This window comes from Eubalaena glacialis, chromosome 13 (genome assembly GCF_028564815.1).
Source record: "Eubalaena glacialis isolate mEubGla1 chromosome 13, mEubGla1.1.hap2.+ XY, whole genome shotgun sequence".
Classification (NCBI taxonomy): domain Eukaryota; kingdom Metazoa; phylum Chordata; class Mammalia; order Artiodactyla; family Balaenidae; genus Eubalaena; species Eubalaena glacialis.
Window position 1 is genome coordinate 87,941,158 of NC_083728.1, and position 21,096 is coordinate 87,962,253.

The 21,096-nt window shown below is 51.8% G+C and overlaps 1 protein-coding gene across 1 annotated transcript; it reads left to right on the forward strand.

Moving 5' to 3' along the window:
* Positions 1 to 133: 133 nt before the first annotated feature.
* SPACDR (sperm acrosome developmental regulator) lies at positions 134 to 3,916 on the forward strand. The gene is made up of 3 exons (XM_061210334.1): positions 134 to 1,117; positions 1,381 to 1,707; positions 3,461 to 3,916. The coding sequence occupies exons 1-3, from the start codon at positions 1,064 to 1,066 to the stop codon at positions 3,692 to 3,694; spliced, it is 615 nt and encodes a 204-aa protein (XP_061066317.1). The 5' UTR covers positions 134 to 1,063; the 3' UTR covers positions 3,695 to 3,916.
* Positions 3,917 to 21,096: the final 17,180 nt, after the last annotated feature.

A 21,096-nucleotide genomic window follows, 5' to 3' on the forward strand; every position in this document is an offset into this window, starting at 1 on the left:
TGCGGAAGGAAAAGGGAGCCAGCGGCCTGGGTCCTGGGAAGGGGCAGGCGAGGCAAGGCGTTGGGGGGGGGGCGGGGGGCGTCGGCCCACGTGCTGGTGGGGGACAGGAGAACAATGGAGCCTTTGGTGATTGTGCAGGATCCACCCCCAGCTTCCCAGCGTGTCCCCTCTGCGGGCTGGATCCGGGTGACTGCTTGGGGGTGGGGCGGGGGGCCCTGAATGGGCCCCTTGTCTTAACGCTGGGTGTGGGCCAGGCTCCCCGGGCACACGGTGCCCTCGCCAGGCCTGGCCGGCCTCCGTGGCCTCCACCCCCAGCTGGCTGAGGATGGGGCCCTGTGGGTGAGCAGGCCCCTCCGTGACAGCCTCGGCTCCGGCCTAGCCGGAAGAGGCAGGTAGGGAGACGGACCCCATCTAGTGGGGAAGCGGGGAAAGCAGCAGCCTCCACTTCAGGAGAACCCCGGCCCCACTAGGGGGGACCTGCTGAGAGTGGGATTCTGGAGGCAGACCTGGTTTGGACTCCCCGCCCTGTGGCTCCCTAGATTTATGACTTGGGCAGGTTCTTTGGTTTTTCTGAATCGCAGCTTCCTCCTGGGTAAAATGGTACTGACAATAATACCTACCTGAAGGACAACTGGGAGGGTTACATGACATCAGACATGGGAAATGCCCAAGGAGTACCAGGCGCTCAATAAATGTTAGTTTTCCTTCCTTGGATTCGGGGGAAGGAGGGCCAAGGGCGCAGGGATTGGCTCCGGGGATTCTGGAAGGGTCTCGGGGGTTGGGGTCAGGGCCAGGCAGGCTCTCACAATGGGCTAGAACTCTCCCTCCCTCTGGGTTCTCATCCACTTTGACTCCTCTCCCTGTCCCAGGGAGGGGAGGAAGGGCCTAGGATGAGTCACTGGGGGGATCTTTCCTCCTGGATTCTCTATTTCTTTCTTCACCGCTGTGCTAGAGGCTCCCCAGAGACCCCTGAGGTGGTGGCCACTGGCCTGCAGCCTGTCCTCCTCCCCACTGAACTAAATGCTGGTTCTGCCCCCTACTTGGGGCTTGTGTATCGGGAGAAATGGCTGTGGTCATGAGGTTCTTCCAATGGATTTGGCGCAAGATTAGTCGCTGGGTGAGTTTCAGAGATCGCCCCTTCCTCTTGCCCTGCTGGGGTGGGAGGTGCTGGTCAATGACCTCTAGGTCACAGAAACCCGCACTTCCTCACCTGGCCTCCCTCCTCTCCTGGCCACCTGTGGCCAAACAAGACGGAGAGGGAGGTGGTGAGGGACAGGACAGCTGGGGAGGAGGCCCTTCTCTGGGCTTTCCCTTCTCCTGACTGTTGTCTCTTGCTCTGCTCCTCTCTTCTGTCTCTCCTCTCCCTGTCTCGGTTCTTAGGCTTTCTTCTGGAAACACAAAGCTAAGTCAACCATTGTAGAACGCACTGACTCCAAGAAAAATGAGTTGAAGGTGGAGAAGACTTCCAAGGTGTCTGAGACTTTCAAGTTGGTTGAGTCCCCCAAGGAGGCTAAGGTCTCCAAGATGGATGTGTCCTCCAAGGTAGCTGGCCCCTGCGTGTTGGCCAACACCACCGTGGACAGGGCTGCGGTGGAGGCGGGCCATGGGCAGAGATCGCTGTTGCAGCTGCCCCGGACTGCCGTCAAATCTGTCTCCACGCTCATGGTCTCCGTCCTGCAGTCTGGCTGGCAGATGTGCAGCTGGAAGGTCAGCACCTTGTCCCCCTTATCCCCAGCAGCATCCCCCTCATATCCCCCATGACTCATTCACGCTGGTGGGAATGTAAAATGGTGTGGCCACTCTGGAAAAACAGTGTGGTCAGTTCTTCTAAAACTAAACATGCAATTATCATATGGCCCAGTGATTGTACTCCTGGGCATTTATCCCAGATAAATGAAATTTTATGTTCACACAAAAATCTGTACGTGAATATTCATAGCAGCTTTATTCATAAGAGCCCAAACCAACCCAAATGTCCTTCAGTGGGTGAGTGGTTAAACTGTGATATATCATGGAATGATACTGCTCAGCCATAAAAAGGAACAAACTATTGATATATGCAACAACTTGGATGGATCTCAAGGGAATTATGCTGTGTGGAAGCAACCAATCCCAAAAGGTTATATATCGTATGATTCCATTTATACTATATACCATTCCAGAAATAACTAAATTAGAGAAGTGGGGATCCAATTAGTGGTTTAGTGGTTGCCAGGGGCTGCACATGGAGGGAGAGACGGGGGAGGTGGGTTGGTTATAAAAGGGCAACATGAGGAATCCTTGCGATAATGGAAATCTCCTGTATCTTGACTATGGTAGTTGGATACATGAACCTGCACATATCATGTAAAATTGGGAAGAATTCAACACACACACACACACACACACAAATACAAGTAAAACTGGAGAAATATGAATAAATTCAGATCAGTGGATTGTATTGATGTCACTATTCTATGATACTACTAGAGTTTTGAAAGATTTTACTATAGGGGGAAAATAGGTAAAGAGTATAAGGACTCTATTATTTCTCACAAGTGCATGTGAACCTGCAATTATCTCAGTCAAAATTTTAATTTAAAAAGGGAAGTGTCTAGATCACTACCAAGTCAATTTATTTTGGTTTTGAATTAGGTATTACTGCATTAATAATAATTTTTGAAAGTTCACCTGGGGAATTCCTTGGCGGTCCAGTGGTTAGGACTTGGCACTCTCACTGCCGAGGCCCAGGTTCACTCCCTGGTCGGGGAACTGAGATCCCACAAGCCGCGCGGTGTGGTCAAAAATTAAATAAAATAAAATAAAAATAAAATATTCTGGGCAGGGAGAGAGGCATCAGGTAGAACAAGTTAATGGATTGGAGTGATATTTAAGAGGTAGAATTGTTGTCCCAAGTGGTTGATTGCATGATGGTGAGGGGCGAGGGAGAGACAGACTTGAAAACAGGCTGGAGCCATTCACTGGAAGGAGGGCCGACTTAGGGGAGAAAGTAATGACTTTAGGGCGTTGGGACAGGATGAGTTGAAGTGTCAGAGGGACATCTGCAGGGAGACGTCTAGGAGGCAGTGGGATATGCAGGCCTGGAGGTCAGGCAAGAGCTCTGGGTTGCAGACAGAGTTGAGGGTGTCATTCTGGCCTTCATTTTAATGCACTCTCCATGGAACCCTAGTGGGGACTCAAAGGTGGGTCGGACATGGTCCCTGTCTTCCAGGAGCTTGCATGCTTGTATTGAAAACAGATGAGTCCGCAGAACAAATAGTGCATAAAATGTGGTATGACAGGGTGAACACAAGAGTAGAGACAGCCCGAGAAGGCTTCCTGGAGGAGGCGTTGCCCAAGCTGAGGCTTGACAGAGCAGGTGGAATTAGACAAGCCTTTGCCGTTTATCTGCAGGTGGTTCCACCAGTGGTTTCCCCCTAGACCAAGCTGTTCATCTGTGCTCATCTTCTCTCTTTCACAGTCATCTGTGAGTTCTACCTCAGTCACCTCCCAAATGAAGACCGGGTCCCCTTTGGAGTCGAGAGGGACTGAGATACTGCGGGAAGTGTACCTGGTGCTGTGGGCCATTCGGAAACAACTGCGGCAGCTGGCCCGCAGGCAGGAGAGGCGGCGACGGCGCCACGTCCGGGCCCACACCTGTCCCCAACCTGACCCAGTTCAGGGCTTGAAACAGGATTCCCCGAGTCCCCTCTAGGGGGGAACCCCACATCCTCAGAAAGCCCCCACCTCACTCTTAGGTAAGGTTGATAGGAGAGGTTAGGGCAGCAGGCCAGGAGTTGTGGGTGAGGAGAAGTTTTCATACCGTCACCTCTCATTGGGACCCCAAGGCCTGGCCTGGGGTCCCACGTACTCCCCTTCATTCCTTTTATTCAATTTGTAAAAAATTATCAAAATGTTGGGAAATAAATATCAGATATTTCTGAGCAGAGGTAGAGTGTATTTGTGGATGGCCCGAGGCACTGAGGGGAACTTGGGTGGGATAGGGAGGGGCACCTGGGGCGCCGGCCCAAATATGTGTGGGAGTAACGGGGCGGGGGGCGGGCAGGCCCCCACACACTTCTAGGGGCTGAATTGCCTTTGGCAACTGTGCCGGGCCAGTAACGATAGTCTCATCGGCACCGGTTCCTTGAGGACATGCTGGGTACCAGGTGCTGAGCCCGGGCTCTCGCTGGAAATCCTACAAGACAGACTGTTGCAGATGTTACGGGACTTGTCCAGGGCCCTATGGAGAACGAGACCTCGCTGGAAATTCCACCTCCGTAGCCGGTCCACTGCCCTGCCTCTCTGGCGCTCCTGGGCCCGGCCATGGCGAGGGTCAGGGTCCCTCACTTGGCGGACGCGGACACGCATCAGGCTCTGTGGGCCCCGCCCCTGCCGAGGGCGGCCGAAAACGACATCTCCCAGGGTTCCCGGCGGTGCGGCTGGGCCGCGGGGCGCAGAGGGCCCGGACCGTGGGCCAGAAGGGTCGCGGTCCGAGAGCGCGGGAGGGTGTCGGCCTGGCGCCGCGGGAGCAGCGGCGGGAGACCGTGGCGATCTGGTGCGAGGTTGGGAGGTGGGGGCAACACGAGGGGAGACCGTGGAGCCTCAAGTCCCCTCTCCGCCTTAGCCTGCCCTCTTGCCGGGCCACGCGAGGGCGCAGAGGTGGCTCCCCAAGGAAAAGCAGGGATATATCACGAGACGGTAAAATTCGGGGATGTCAGAATTCACAGGGCTTGGAGGTGGGGGAAGGTGCAAGGTTTGGCAGCCGCGCCCGAGCCTAGGGGGCAGCAGAGGCCCTGGGAGCGGGGGAGGGACGGCTGTGCTACTGGGTCTTGCTCACCGAGAAGTTAGGTGTGAGCAGGAGGCGGTGGGCGTGAGCAAAGCTGGGAGCCGGTGAGGAGCAGCAGGGATGGTTTGCTGGAAGCGCCCAGTTCACTAGAAAAGTCAGCGAACTCTCTTCCTGGCCCCCAACCCCACCCCCCGCAGCTCTGGCAAAGTTGGACACCATTGCTGGGAATTTGAGTGGCTTTTCCCAGAAGTCCGGAGCAGCCCCCGGCTGCCCTGCCCGATGCCCTACAGCTCTGCTACCCTGAGCCTGTTAGCTGTGCACCGCACCCCAACATTTACAGCTCTCGTAATACCACCCACCACTTATTAAACACCTACTGTGACTATTTTTATGTCTTGTTCTAAGTACTGTAATTCTCACAGTGGCTTTATGATGAAGTATTATCACTTCCATTTTTTAGAGAGGAAAACTGAGGGACAGAAAGGTCATGTTTAAGGTCGTGCAGTTTTCATTCATCCAACGAATGTCTAGCTCACACAGGACATGTTACATACATGTTACATAGCAGGTGTTCAATATATGAATGTGGTGGCTTCTCCAGGAATCAGTTCTGAGGTTAGCCTGAAGCCAGTCAGGCCCTCAAAACATTCTAATACACAGTGGCTCAATTCTGGGGCTTTCAATCACCAATTATTCACCACATCTCCATTGTGTGCCAGGAACTGTTCTGGGGCCGAACAGGCCATGGTGAGTCTGTCCCAGGAAGCCTGGAGGATTAATGGGTCCCAGGGTTTTGGAGTAGTGCCTCACTGTCTAAGGTCCAGAATCAGCCCCTCCAAATCCTTAGATATGCTCCTCTTCCTATGGGGGACCTAATAGGAAATTTCAGTGAGAGGAGGGTAGGAAGGCTGGGCGCCCCTGAGGGTCACTAGTAAATAACCTTGCAAGTAGCTACAGGCCCAGGAGCCAATGGGTTTGAGGCCTCCCATTTTTCTCTGGCTTCTTCAGCGTCTTTAGGATGTAAGGGGAGGAAAGGAAGAAGGTGAGTTCAGCCAGCAGCCAGGGGAGCTGCTGGCACCTCCCACCGTCTCTCCCTCCCCAGACGTGATGGAGTCCTGTCTGGGCTTGGCCAAGCGGGGGCAGGAAACTCATAAACTCATGGGAGAGAAAGGGACGGGACGGAAGGGGAAAGTCCATAGAACTTGCTTTTCCTAGATGTCCCAGTGCACCCAGGCAGCCTCCTTTCTCCTCATCCCACGTAATCTAGTCCAGAGCCCTGGAGAAGGCCCGTGTTGAGACGTGAGGACGAAATTCCCAACTGGGGGGAAAGCATATAGGATCTCCTGGGGTGGAGATTTGTGTGGGGGGTGGGATTCTTACCCACCCAGCCCTTTCCTGGTAGAGAGCAGTGGGGGACAGTGTGACCCCTGGGGAAATCTTCCTCCTGATGAGTCTTTTTTTTTTTTTGGCCGCGTTGGGTCTTCGTTGCTGCATGCGGGCTTTCTCTAGTTGTGGAGAGCGGGGACCACTCTTTGTCGCGGTGCGCGGGCTTCTCATTGTGGTGGCTTTTCTTGTTACGGAGCATGGGCTCTAGGCGCAAGGGTTTCAGTAGTTGTGGCATGCAGGCTCAGTAGTTGTGCCACATGGGCTTAGTTGCTCCACGGCATGTGGGAAATTCCTGGACCAGGGCTCGAACCTGTGTCCTCTGCAGTGGCAGACGGATTCTTAACCACTGTGCCACCAGGGGAGTCCCCTGATGAGAGTCTTGAGCAAAAATCCCACCTTGGCCAAAAAAAAAGAAAAAGAGAAAAAAGAAAAAAAAGGGACTTCCCTGCTGGTCCAGTGGTTAAGAATCCGAGTTTCCATTGCTGGGGGTGCAGAACTGCTGGTTGGGGAACTAAGATCCCGCATGCCACGTGGCACAGCCAAAAGAAAAAAAAATCTCGCCTTGGCAGCTCGGTGCTTTATGTCCACCTAGAGGGGTGGGATAGGGAGGGTGGGAGGGAGCCACAAGAAGGAGGAGATATGGGGATATATGTATATGTATAGCTGATTCACTTTGTTATACAGCAGAAACTAACACACCATTGTAAAGCAATTATACTCCAATAAAGATGTTAATTAAAAAAAAAAAAAGCTCGCCTTGGACACCTTGCCCTCCTGTCCCCATTAGACCCTAAGCACTTCCCCTCCCCCAAGGCTGCTGGACTCCATGAGGCAGAGGTGGTAGGGCTATAGGTGGGCCCAGCTGGGACCAAGGGTCTTGATTTTCAAATCCCACCCATCCTAATGGGGCGGGGGGCCCTGGAAGTGTGGGGAGCAAAGGAGAGTGCTGGTCCCAGATGCCCCTGCTCTATTCTCAGTCCTGCCTCATCTCCCCTCCACCCCTTCATCATCAGATTTCCTGAAAATGTCAGATCTCTTCTTTTTCCCTGGGATCCCCCTACAATCTATTCATCACACAGCAAAACACGTCACTGCCTTGCTTAAACCTTCCAATGGCTTTCCATCGCCCTTGGAAAAAAAATCCAAACTGTCCCCTTTGTTTAAAATGCCCTTCTCTCAGATCTTGTCATGGTGGGCTCCTTGCCCCTCTGGATTCTGTACAGACGTCGCTATGTCTTCATGGACTCTTTCCCTGACCACCGGACCTACAGATTGGGAGAGAGCCACTGTCAAGGTCATCCTCTATCTCTCACCATGTTTTATTTTTTCATAGTACTTAACAGTATCTGAAATTATCCTATTGATTTGTTTACCAGTATACTTGGGTGGCAGCAGTGGAATGCAGTAGTTAAGAGCATGGGAAGTGGTTTAAGCGAACACTTCCTTGATGTGTAATCTTGGGTAAATTGGTTAACCTCTCTGAGCCTCGGTTTCCTCGTTTGTGAAGTGGGGCATGGTAGTAGTACCGGTGTCATAGGTCTGTCATGAGGGTCAGGGAGATGATGACTGGCACACCATAAGGGCTCAATAAATGTTATGTGCTATTATGATGCTAATGGTTATGATCTATGGTTTATGATTATTATCTCCGTGGCCTAAAACAGTGCTGAATGAACCAGAAAGTAAACCTTCACCGAGTGTGTGGGAAGCACTTTCCAAACAGCTCTCTGGTGGAGGGAACACCAGCTTTGGAAGTGACAAAGCATGCCATGTGCTGTGAGTAACAGGAAGAGTACTTGAGAGACAGTCAGGAGATCCTGGTCCTGGTCTCAGTATTGCTGCCACTTTGCTGTGGGACTCTGGTGAATCCTTCTCCTTCTTTGGGCCTCAAGCTCTTCAGATAAAATGATGGGTTGAAACGGCTGGTTGATCTGTCCCCAGCCAGCCTCCAGGGGGTTTCAGTCGGGTCCTGTGCTCCCTTTATCCACTGCATGCTTTTCAGGGTTGGGGACACATGGTGCCTCTAGCTCCCTCAGCTCTGCTTGCTAACAGTTCAAAGCTGCCACAGAGAGGGTTGACCCAGGGTAAAATATTCTTGGTTTAAGCCTTTGAACCCAGAGACAAAGTCCCAGCCCTGGACACCGGATCATCTTTCTACCCCTGTCCTTCCCTCTCCTTCAGCCTCATCCACATTCGTATTTGAGCCCTGGGGGAGGAGAGCCAGTCCTGAGCCCCACTGTGGGCTGGGGCAAAGGCATGAAGGTCTTGGCCTCAGACACGCTGGAAGTACACACATGGATGTGCCTGTGTGTACTTGTGGGTCTCTGTAGTTATATTTTAACTTGTTCCTGTTTTCCTCTCAGGAGTGGCAGGACCGATTAATTAGAGGAAAAGGTTGTAGGATGGCAGGGCTGGCATTCTCTACCCTCTACCTAAGGGAAGATGTCACCTGTCAAATGAGATGTTAGTCTCTAGGACTGTTGTAGGGCTAGCTTCCTTTGTCTGCCCCCTCCCCCCAAAATAGGCACATGGTCCCCCAGGACTTGAGGGAGGAGGGGGATGAGAGGGGAGCACCTCTGGGATTCAGAGGGCTGGAGCTCTTCCAAGGGGCCAGGAGGGCTGCAGGCCTGGGAGCAGGTGTTTCTGGTGGTGGTCTCATGCTGAGTCCTTTGTCCCCTGGGTCATTGCTGCCCAATTTGCCAGCGCTGTCTACTCCTTACTGGAGCTGCCTATCTGCTCACTGGGTCAGTCTGGGGGGACAGGGTAGACCGGCTGGTAAGACCTCCAAGGGAGGGGCTCTTTTCTTCCCTTCTCTGTCCTCTTTGTTTCAAAAGCTGAGCCTACCTGCCCCACACCTGTCTCCCAGCTCACCTGGGATGCTGTGTCTGTCTCCCTGCTAAAGCTGAGGCCTGGCCTTCCACCAGTCTCCCTTTCCCTCAGTTCCTCCTGGAGCAGGTGGCTGCAGAGGGGCAGGGTTTGGAAGGCGGGGATTGGTCTTTTTGTGTTGAAGGAGGGGTCTGTGCCTTGTGTAATGAGGTGTGACGTGGGCTGGGCTTGCCCAAGCTGGGACAGATGGGACCCTTAAGAAGGTTGGTTCCCAGGGTGCAGGGAGGTCTGCACCACCCTTCTCTGGATTTCTCTCCTCTAAGTTTAAGACCCAGTTGTTTTTCTTTTACCGTTTATATGCTCTGACAATTTTTCTAGTCTTTTCTAGAGACCCACAGAGTTTAAGAGTTTGCATTCTGGAGCCAGACTGCTGGGTTTTGAATCCTGGCTCTACCACTTACTAGCTCTGTGGCCTTGGGCAAGGTGCTTAACCTCTCTGTGCCTTAGTCACCTCACCTATAAAATGGAGATGGGAATGACGTGAGAATTTAATGAATGAATACATCGAAAAAACTTAGAACAGTACTTGCTACATATCATGTGCTGTATACATGTTTGGTTTTGTTATTATTTCTTTGTCTAGAAACTCTTTAAATGTGAGAGGCATCGGCCCTTTATGATATGAGTTGCAAATATTTTAACACAGTCCTTCTGTTTTTTAACTTTTATTTAGAAATAACGTGGATTCATATGCAATCGTCAAAAATAATAGAGCTCTTGTATACCCTTCATCCAGATGTTACTCAGTGATAACATCTTGCATAACTGCAGTACAATATCACCACCAGGAAACTGACATTAATGCACTCCACTGACCTTATTCAGATTGCACCCATTTTACATGTACTTATTTGTGTATGTGTGTGTGTGTATTTAGTTCCGTGTAATTTTATGACATGTAGATTCCTGTGACCACCACCACCACAGTCAAGATACAGAACAGTTCCATCAAAGGGATATCTTGTGCTGCCCTCTTACATCCTTAGCCATATCTTTCCCTCTCCCCTCCCTAACCTTTGGCAACTACTAACCTGTTCTCTCTCTGTATAATTTTGTCATTTCAAGAATATAATATAAATGGAATCCTGTAGTACATAGCCTTTTGGGATTGGCTTTTTTTCATGCAACATAATTCCCTTGATATTCATCCAAGTTGTGCATGTATCAATAACACGTTCTTTTTTATTGCTGACTAGTATTCCATGGTATAGTTGTTCCACAGTTTGTTTAACCAGCCATTGAAAGACATTTGGGTTTTTCCAGTTGGGAGCTCTTCCAAATAAAGCGTCTACGAACATTTGTATGCAGATTTTTGTGTAACTTTTCATTTCATGCACAAGAGTGCAATTGCTGGGTCACAAGTTAAGTGCATGTTTCATTTTGTTAGAAACTGCCAGGCACTTCCCTGGTGGTGCAGTGGTTAAGAATCTGCCTGCCAATGCAGGGGACACGGGTTCGAGCCCTGGCCAGGGAAGATCCCACATGCCGCAGAGCAACTAAGCCTGTGTGCCACAACTGCTGAGCCTGTGCTCTAGAGCCCACGAGCCACAACTACTGAACCCACATGCCACAACTACTGAAGCACGCGTGCCTAGAGCCCGTGCTCCGCAACAAGGGAAGCCATCGCAATGAGAAGCCTGCTCACCGCAACTAGAGAAAGCCCGCATGCAGCAACGAAGACCCAACGCAGCCAAAAATAAATAAATACATTTATAAAAAAAAAAAGAAACTGCCATACTCTTTTCCAGAGTGGCTGTTCCATTTTACATTCCCATCAGCAATGTGTGAGTTATCCAGTTACTCCACATCCTTACCAGCATTTGCTCTTATCACTATTTTTAATTTTAGCCATTCTGACAGGTGTGTAGTGATATCTCATTCTGGTTTTAATTTTCATTTTCCTAGTGGCTAATGCTGTTGAACATCTTTCCATTTATGTTCAAATAATTGCCATCCGTTTAGCCTCTTTTTTTTTTTTTTGGCTGTGGCACGCAGCATGCAGGATCTTAGTTCCCCAACCAGGGATTGAACCTGTGCCCCCTGCAGTGGAAGCGTGGAGTCTTAACCACTGGACCACCAGGGAAGTCCCCATATAGCCTCTTTAGTGAAATGTCTGTTCATGTGTTTTGCCCATTTTCTAATTGGATTGTTTGTTTGTTTGTTTTTTACAGTTTTGAGAGTTTAAAAAAATATTCTTTATATATATATGTACTTTGTTGGAGATGTTATTTGCAAATATATTCTCCCAGTCTGTAGCTGCCATTTCATCCTCTTAGCAGGGTCTTTCACAAAGTAAAATATTTTAATTTTGATGAGGTCCAATTTATCAAGTTTTCCTTTTATGGACTGTGCCTTTGGTATCAAGTCTAAGAACTCTTCCCCTAGGTCTAGGTTCTGAAGATTTTCATCTGTTTTTTCCCCTATATTTTATAGTTTTGTATTGAAGTCTATGATACATTTTGAGTTAATTTTTGTATAAGGTGTGAGGTTTAGGGCAAACTTCATTTTTTTGCTTATGGATGTGCAACTGCTCCAGCACCATTTTTTGAAAAGGTCATCCTTTCTCACTGAATTCCTTTCACCCCTTTGTCAAAAATCAGTTGGATCTAATTCTGAATCCTCTGTTCTGTTCCATTGATCTATATGTCTGTCCCTTGCCAATACCCCACTGCCTTGATTACTGAAGTAAGCCCTAACACTGGGTAGAGTGATTCCTCCCACTTTATTCATTTTAGCTGTTATTTTATTTTTCAAATATATAACACAGTATTATTAACTATAGGCACCATGCTGTACCTTATATCCCCAGGACTTATTTTATAACTTGAAGTTTGTGCCCTTGGACCCCCTTCACTCAGTTTGCCCACCCCCTACCCCTCTGCCTCTGGCAACCACCAATCTGTTCTCTGTATCTATGAGTTTGGTGTTTTTCTTTTTTGATTCCACATATAGGTGAGATCATAGAGTATTTGTCTTTCTCTGTCTGACATTTCAGTTAGCATAATGCCCTCAAGGTCCATCCATGTTGTTGCAAATGTCAGGATTTCCTTCTTTTTTATGACTGAATAATATATACACATTTTCATTATCCATTCATCCATCAATGGACACACAGGTTGCTTCCATGTCTTGGCTATTGTAAATAATGCTGCAATTTATTTATTTATTTATTTATTTATTTATTTATTTTTATTTATTTATTTTTGGCTGCATTGGGTCTTTATTGCTGCACACGGGCTTTCTCTAGTTGCGGCGAGTGGGGGCTACTCTTCTTGCGGTGCACGGGCTTCTCATTGCGGTGGCTTCCCTTGTTGCCGAGCACAGGCTCTAGGCGCACGGCCTCAGTAGTTGTGGCTCGCGGGCTCTAGAGCGCAGGCTCATAGTTGTGGCACACGGGCTTAGTTGCTCTGCGGCATGTGGGATCTTCCTGGACCAGGGCTCGAACCCGTGTCCCCTGCACTGGCAGGCGGATTCTTAACCACTGCACCACCAGGGAAGCCCAGTGTTTTAATTTCTTTTGGACAAATCTCCAGAAGTGGGATTGTTGGATCATATGGTAGTTCTATTTTTAAATTTTTTTTTAAATTTTATTTTTTTGGCCTCGCCACGAAGTTTGTGGGATCTTAGTTTCCTGACCAGGGATCGAATCCAGGCCCACGGCAGTGAAAGCACCAAGTCTTAACCACTGGACTGCCAGGGAATTCCCTGGTAGATCTATTTTTAATTTTTTGAGGAACCTCTCTACTCTTTTCTATAGTGGCTGCACCAATTTGCATTCTCATCAGTGCACAAGGGTTCTGTTTTCTCCATGTCCTTGCGAACACTTGTTATTTCTTGTCTTTTTGATGATAGCCATTCCAACAGGGGTGAGGTTATTTTACATTATTTTATTTTATTTTTTTACCACACAGATACATTTTTGAAAATTTTTATGGGGTTAGATAGAGATTTTAGTGTAACTTGGAGCATGTCATCTCTCCACTTAAGATCTTTTCAGGGCATCCTGTAGCATTTAGGATGAAATCCAAACTCCTTGCCTCAGCGCCTGGCTGTGGCCCCTGCCCACCTGCCTGGCCTCATCTCTCCAGGTGTCCCTTTGCAGTCACTTCTGCTGTGCCTGGCTAGTGTCAGTTCATTTCTTCTTGCAAATGCTGATTGTTCTGTTTTGAAAGTGGTTCCCCCACATTTTTCACTTGGCTTGCTCTCATTCCTCCTTCGGATTTAGTCTCTAGCTACCTCAGAGAGAGGTGCCGTCCCTGAATTCCCGTCCCCCTGTCCCCTGGGCTTTATTCAGGGCTGTGTCCCAGAGCTCACCTCAGCACAGTGCCTGGCATGCACAGGGCAATAGGGTTTGGGGTAAGGAAGGATGACTCAGGTAGGTAGTATGTACCCATGGGTCCTAGTCTGCCCACCCGATGGGGTCAGACTCCTTCCGTTTGGCGTCCTGTCTCTGGCTCCCCAACTGTGCTCCCTTTCCAGGCTGTGCTCCCCTCCCCAAGGGAACCTTTAAGACCCAGGAGCCGGTGAGGAGAGGCAGAAAGCTGGGGGCTGCGAGGAAGAGGCAGAGGAGAATGAGCACTGTCCCGAAGGGCTGCTGACCCCTGTCTCAGGCCCACTCCTCAGAAGTGGGGGTTAGGGGGTGACAAAGGAGAAGCCCGGCTCTGAAGGAGACAGGAGTAGGAAGTCACAGGTGGGACCCCTCATCCCTAACAGCCCACCTAGATTTGTTGTTTTCCTCACCACCCTGTCCTTCACCTGAGGGCCCCCTGAGATGTGCTGTGCAACCCTCCACCCCGTCAGCAGCTGTGGCTTGACCTGTGTGTCCCTGCCCCCAAGGAAAGGGCTTCCCCTGGGGCCTGTCGGGGCAAAACCTCCAGGCAGCAGTGACCAGGTGCCTGGGCACCTGTGGCACCCCCCCCTTCTCCTCTCAGGACCCCGTGGTCCTGCCTCCCTTCTGCTCTTCCTGTAACACCCAAGTGTCCTTCCTTCTCCTAGTCCCCGTGATCTAACCAGGAGACTCTGGAGCCAATCAGAGAGAAGTCAGGGTGACTTCCACTCCAATGTGAGTGGGAGCGAAGGAACGCGGGGTCAGGACCACGTGAGGAATAGGCTTCTCTGTCTTCTCTTCATGAACTCTCTGGGCAGAAAAACTGGTACCTAGCAAAGCCAGTCCCCTGAACCTAAGGCAATGCGGGAGGGGGGCTTCAGAGCCCCATCCTGCACTTCTCAGCAGTGCATGGGAGGCTGAGCCAGCCCAGCCTTTGCATTCAGAAAGATCTGGTTCAAATCCTGCCCTTCCTGGCTGTGTGACCTTGAACAAGTGAGTTAACTTGTCTGAATCTCACTTTCCTTATCCGGGAAAAATGGTAAATATTTATTTCACATGGCTGTATGAATGTGAAGCGCCTTGCACAGGGCTTGGTACCCAGTGAATTGACAACAGGTGAAAACTCTTCTCCAAAAATGTAGCATTAAAGAAGTGGTTCTGCCAGTGTGGTCCTGGACCAGCAACATAGCATCCCCGGAGACAGGTAGAAATGCAGACTCTCAGACCCCACACCTCCTGAATCAGAACCTCTGAGGATGCGGCCCAGCAACCCATTTTAACAAGCCCACTGAAGTTTGAGAACTGCTGCCGCTTCGAATGAGAATGTGGACGATGAGATTCTGAAGCCTAGGAGACATCAGAACCATCTGGAAGCTTGTTAAAAATACAGATTCCTGGCCTCAAAGCCAGAGATTGAGGTGGGACCTGGGAATCTATATTTTAACCTGCGATTAGTTTGATGGGGGACCCTGCACCAGAGGCTGCCCTGGGGGAAGGTCATGGAAGGCGCTTCGAGTCATAGAAGGCTCCAGCCTGGGGAGCTGAGGGCTTCCCATGGGTGGAGATGGGGATTTCAAGCTGGAGAAGGGAGGAATTTGGACTTTACCCTAAAGTCCCTGTGGAACGGGGAGGAGTAGTGCCCAATGAGGGAAGGGCGTGCCCTCCGTGGACACCTGCCCAACCCCGTGACGTCACCCCACGAGCCGGGACCCCTTGCGCTCCGTCCGAAGGGGCGTGGCCGCTGGGAAGTGGGGGGGGGGTCTCTCCCGCCTCCGCCCTCGGTCTAGTCGAACCTCTCTCCACGACAGGTGGGTGCGGGTGGGGAGAGGCCTGGCCCGAGGGCACCGAGCGCAGGGTGGGACCTGTGGGGGCGGAGGGGTCAGCGGGGCGGCCGCCGAGCTGGGGCACCTGGAAGACCGGTTGCCTCGCGGTCCTGAGCTCCGGGGGCGCTGCGGTGCGCGGACGCCGTTACTCCAGCGTCGGCTCCGTGGCCGTCTCGCCGCGCCTCACTGGGCCTCGGGTTTGGGAGCTCGCAGCAGCCTTGCGGGGACGGCGGCGGAGATGCGGGGGGCCTCGTGGCGGTGTCCGCGAACAGGCGTACCATCGTGAGCCCCTGAGCCCCGATCGAGGGGCCGGGCTCCCCCCCGCAGCCCCGACGGCGTTAGCCGATGGAGGATTATGGAGGAGCTCCTACCCCTTATCCTTGAACACTCAGGGTCACCCGTGGTGACACGGGCCATTGGAGACACTGGTTTCACGGGACAGCTAATCTCTAGTTAAAACAACTCAACAAGCGAGTGAAACCATGTCCTTTGGCCTGGAACAGCCGGCCTCTCTCCCCCTCTTTCCCTCTCTCTGTGTCCTGCCCTTGTTGCCAAGTCCACCACCATCGGGCACTTACTTCATGTCGAGCGAAATTTGCATCAGCTTCTCATATAATCCTAAGGGCAGGCCGTCCCTTAGGCCCTAAAGGCATCACCCCCATTTTCCAAATCAGTAAATTGTGGCTTAGAGGGGTTCAGTAACTCCGGCAAGTTTCCAGTTAGTGCTATGAGAGTGAAAAAATGTCTGCCAGGCCGGTCCCCTTGTCACGGACCACTGCTTTCCCCACCTCTCTGACTGGACCCAGGGGTCCCTCCTTCCCTCTCCTGGAGCCCCCCTCCTCCATCCCTCTGCTTGCCATTGTGCAGGTTGTACACTGCACAACTCCAGTCGACAGATGTATAGAACCATTAGGGCAATTTTCCATCAGATGGCAGTAAAGAGCTTTGAGGAAGGGGCACACTTTTCTCATTTGCACAAAGTAGCCTTCTAGGCTGCCCTGCTGTCCCTGCAGCCATCTCCCCACGTTTCTTTTTCCTCTCCCTGGCACAGAACTTGTTCCTGGTGGGGGATCTGACCTCACCCACCCCTTTAGCTCTCATTGCACCCACTTCATGCTTCTAGGGTTTTCTCTCCTGCCAAGGAGCCGCTGATCTTCAGCATCCAGCACCCCCCAAACCTTCCACTTCTGAGCTGTATCAGGAGACCTGCTGCTTCCTGTTCTGTCTGGTAGGCCTGGCTGTTGTGGGCATGCTCTCTCTACGCAGTCATCCTGAGCTGTTGCTGCTGCTGGGAGTGAGGCTGGTGGAGGCTGGATGGGGAGGCTGCCTCGGCCGATGGGGAGTCCTGTGGAGAAGTGGAAGTCCTGGATAGGAGAGAGGAAGGGGCTGGCTGCAGGAGATGCCAAGGAGAGGGGACTAGCCCCTGGTGGTGGCAAAGGACTGAAATAAGTGCGTGTGTGTGTGTTTGTGTGTGTGTGGTGTTGGGGAAGGGGATGTATTGTCTGGAACAGAAGGTGCTCAGAGATCAACTAGTATAGCTCCCCTCCACCCCATTTTACAGATGAGGAGACTGAGGCCCAACGAGGAAAAAGATGGTGTTGCTGGGGGCCCGGGGATCCTCTGATTTCTGGTCCCAGGCCCAGTCCTCTGTGCGATGTGAGTCCCTCCTACTCCTCTCCCTGTCCCCCAGGGGCAGACTTTGGACCTGGGACTGTAGATGTGGTCTCAGTGCTATGGTCACAGCACACTGCTGATTGGTGTCAAAAGGCCTCTTTCTCCACCGAGTTCACTTCCTGCTAGACTACCCAGTCCCCGCCTGCAGCCTCCTTTGTCCCTCCAGCCCAGAATCAACCCAGCCTCAACCCTTTGTTGCCTGGGTAGCAGCCTTTCTTCGGCCTGGGATGCCAGCAGGAAATGTACTGGGCATTTGGGGGTACTCTCAGGTTGAAGGACTGACACCATGTGTGTGGGGAGTAACTTGCAGGCAGGGGGCTGGTTCCTGATTCCTAGGTCTCTGCTAGCAGCCTACGTTTCCTAAAACTTAGTGTCTAAGGCTTCAGTTTCTTGAGTACCCTTCCTGGTTGCCACGGCAGCCTGACACTTGCTGAGCATGATTGGTGACCAGCTGGGTGGCCACCCCCAGTAGCTTAAGATCTTGGGGGCCCCTGGGTGGGCATGGCTGGATGTAGACCTACCCCATCAACTTCTCCACACAACAGGCCGCCCCATGGCCACCCCTCCCCTTGTGCTGTCATGGCTCCCGCTTCCTTCTCCCCACACAGAGGGACCCACAGGGGGGCCAGTCATTCCTCTGTAATCCCAACACCAGGCTCCCCTCCCCAGTGCCCCCAACACTCCACCTGTCTCCCACCACCCACCCTTTCTCCTCCTGCCTTTGCCCCAGTTTCCCTTGGCAGCTCTCTGGAGCCTGGAGAAGCCCTCAAAGGAACGATGGTCCTTCATGGCCAAATCCTTCCCACCACAGGGCCTCCAGTCCCAGCCCTCCAAGGATGGGGATGCTGCCAAGGTGAAGGTGTGGGTGAGATCCTGCGGGACATGGTGGCCTGAGCCTGAGGTGCAGCCCAGACCTTTCCTTCAGCTATATTAGTTTTCTGAGGCTGCAGTAACAAATTGCCACCAACTTGGTGGCCTAAAACAACAGAAATTCATTCTTTCAGGGTTCTGGGGGCCAGAAGTTGAAAATCAGTTTCACTGAGTTGAAATCAAGGTGTGAGCAGAGCTGTTCTCCCTCCAGAGGCTCTAAAGGAGAATCCATTCCTTGTTTCATCCAGCCTCTGGTGGCTGCTGTCACTCCAATCTCTGCCTTTGTCACATTGTCTCTTTTTCTTCTGTATCAAGTGTCCTGCTGCCTCCCTCTTTTAAGGGTAATTGGGATTGAACCTGACATCTTTGAGAGGTCAATTATTACACCAGCCTTCCCCCAAATACACACGTAAGTGTTGATCGCTTAGTCCAGCGGTCCCCAATCTTTTTGGCACCAGAGACCGGGTTTCGTGGAAGACGATTTTTCCACCAGCGGGGGCTGGCGGGGCTGGGGGGGCTGGTTCAGGAGGTAATTTGAGCGACAGGGGGCAGCAGATGAAGCTTCGCTCGCTCACCTGCTGCTCACTTCCTGCTGTGTGGCCCTGTTGCATTACCGGTCTGTGGCCCCGGGGGTTAGGGAGCCCTGGCTTAGTCTACAAGTTGTGGGAATCAGCCAGGAAAGGAGTTGAGAAGTAAGGAGGAGAGGTTCCAGGACCAGCTCTAGGCCAGACTCTCAGTAGCTTCCAGGTAGGCTCACCTGGGGGTGGGGATGAGGGGCATGAAAGACCAGAAGGGCGACTGCATTTCTCCCCAAGTTGTGCAAACAGAACTTGCCTAAAGGCCTCCTTCATGCCACCTGCCCTGCTCTCAGGTTAGGAAGCACTAGGGATTGTGGGTAAGAGCCTGGGCAGTCACACAGACCTGGGTGTAGACCGACACCTCACCCCTTACTAGCTGTGGTTCTCAGAGTGTGGACCAGGGGCCAGCAGCATCAGCGTCTCCTGGGAGTTTATTAGAAACACAATTACTAGGGCCCCACTCCAGACGTACTGAATTAGAAACTCTATGGTGGAGCCCATCAACAAGATCTCCAGGGGATTCTGATGCGTGCTGGAGTTTGAGAGCCACTGTCTTAGACTCCTCAAAAATGTGCATGACAGCATCCACAGCAAACACACAGTGTGATTGGTAGGATTAAACAAAGCTGTGTCCACAGAGGACTTAACTGCAGCCCTAGATTTTCAGCATAGGTGCTCAGTACATATTTGTGGGATGAATGAAAGAGCTTTACAGTGAGTAATGGAATACAAGTGGTGTGGTTTTCATTCACTCAGCAAACAAATTACTGAGTGCTAGGTCCTGCCTGGGGCAGTTTTGAAGGTGATTCACTCCAGCCCAGTACACAGCTGAGAGAAGGTAAATTGATAGTCTCAATGCGAGGTGAGAAATGCCCCAGCTGAGGGATGGTCAGATGTGCTGAGGGAGCCCGAAGATGGAAGGAAGGAAACCATTGTTGACTTAGGTGCTTTCACACATGCATTATCTTTTAGATCTACGAAAAGAGCCTTAGCGTGTAGTCCCATTTCCTATACCTACTTGCTGTGTGACTTTGAGCAAATCACTTGGCCTCTTTGTATGCGGATGTATTTCCCCATCTGCAAAATGGGGATGATAATACCACACAGGGTTTTGTGTCAAGCAGTTAGCATAACCCCTAGCATATAGTGGGTTCTGAAAGATGTTAAATGTCTTCTTGTAATCCTCCCGGCAATCCTGTGATGTAGGTGTTACATTTACTTTTTAAAGTCTCAAAGGAGCTAAATGTGCTAGAAACCTAGGCCAATGTCAGTTACTGCAATCTGGCCCAACTTTAGCATTGAGCTCCCTGGCAGCCACAGAAAAGGAGGAAAGGTGATGGTTACCTGGAGAGCTGCTTGATTTACATAACAAAAGGAGACCACCTGGCTCCTTGGGGGACCCTCGGCAGGGCTACCCCCAGGCTGGCCGTCTCACCTGCCCTCCTTCCTGCTCCAGTTCCCAGCTAGTGCGGTGGTTGGCTTGTGGGAGGCAGAGTTGTTTCAGTGAAGGCGCACATGAGTCACATTCAAGGGGAGGGGACGTACACTGCGCCTCTCAATGGAAGGAATGCCAAAGAATTTTGGGCCAATTAAAAAAAAATCATCATATTAGTCAAATCCTAAATTGTCAGAATCAGGGATAGTGTTTAAAACCTGAAAAGAATACTTTTTTCTTATTTGGCAAATATTTATCTTCTCTCTCTGTGGTGGGCCTGTGCTGGGCTCTGGGGAACATGGCCACCCTCTTGCCTGAGCATAAATGGCGGGTGGGGAGAGGAAGGCTGGGCACCACACAGAGGAGGGTGCCTTGGGCTCAGGCCCTGGCTCTGCACCTACCAGCTGCTGGCCCTGGGTCAGTTTTGTCATAGACTCTAAGATCCCCTCTGCATTGCAGGTCCTGGGAGAGGGCTCAGTCTGTGCCTGGGCACCTCTTGGGGGCAGCTTAGGGGAGGTGGGGAGAGTGTGAGGGCAGAGACACAGGTTGAGATAAAGGGGAAGAGTTTGGGGAGCTGGGTCAGGCTTTGCCAAGGGAGGGTGGTGGTCTGCGGAGGCTGGGATCCCCCGTCCCAGTAGTTTTTGGGGAGGAGAGTCCTATTGCCCCACCCGAGCTTCCCATAGCCTCAGCAGCGGTGGACACCAGTGGGCTCTGGGCCAGGGTTCCTTCTCCACCATCTTGGAACCCCCTGCAGCCTCAGGACCAAGGCAGGACCTCAGAGCTTCAGTTCCCTCTCAGGCCTTCTCCCTTTTACCCCTGGCCCTGGTCCCTCCTCAAGTTTCTGCACAGCTGCCCAAGCTGACGTTATTGCTGGGGAACGTGGCCCCCGCCTCTTGGTCACTTAATGATGTCCCAGCCCCCAATACCTTGTCTCTGCCCCCCTTGACCCCCCGTCTCGCCTCTTCGCCTAGAGCACCTCTCATCCCTATCTGGAAACTTTCTGTTTCCCATCCCTTCCAGCATTCCCCCTCCTCTCCTTCCCCCGCCCCACCCTGTCTTTTCCTGTTGGGTTGACATTTGGCAGATGGTCCTGGGACCACTGCAGAGGGTGGAGTCAGAGGGACTCTGATCCTTCTCTTCCACCAGCCAGCCTCGGGCTGTGCAAAGACCTCACGCCAGCATCTCCCTGTTTGATCTAGAGGTTTCCGCGGAATCACCCTTCACCCTAGGGATCCCCCAGCATATCCTGTGTGCCCACCCTCATTGAGTAACAGACTGCCCCCATCCCATTTTTTTGAGGTGCCGACTCTCAGCCAGGCAGAGATCTGTTAGGACCTGTATCCCGGGGT

Bases quoted from the DNA above. Each gene is read 5' to 3' on its own strand.
- SPACDR (XM_061210334.1), top strand. From the start codon at position 1,064: ATGGCTGTGGTCATGAGGTTCTTCCAATGGATTTGGCGCAAGATTAGT. The intron at 1,118-1,380 runs GTGAGTTTCAGA...CTCGGTTCTTAG, and splicing joins GGCGCAAGATTAGTCGCTGG to GCTTTCTTCTGGAAACACAA. The intron at 1,708-3,460 runs GTCAGCACCTTG...TCTCTTTCACAG, and splicing joins GGCAGATGTGCAGCTGGAAG to TCATCTGTGAGTTCTACCTC.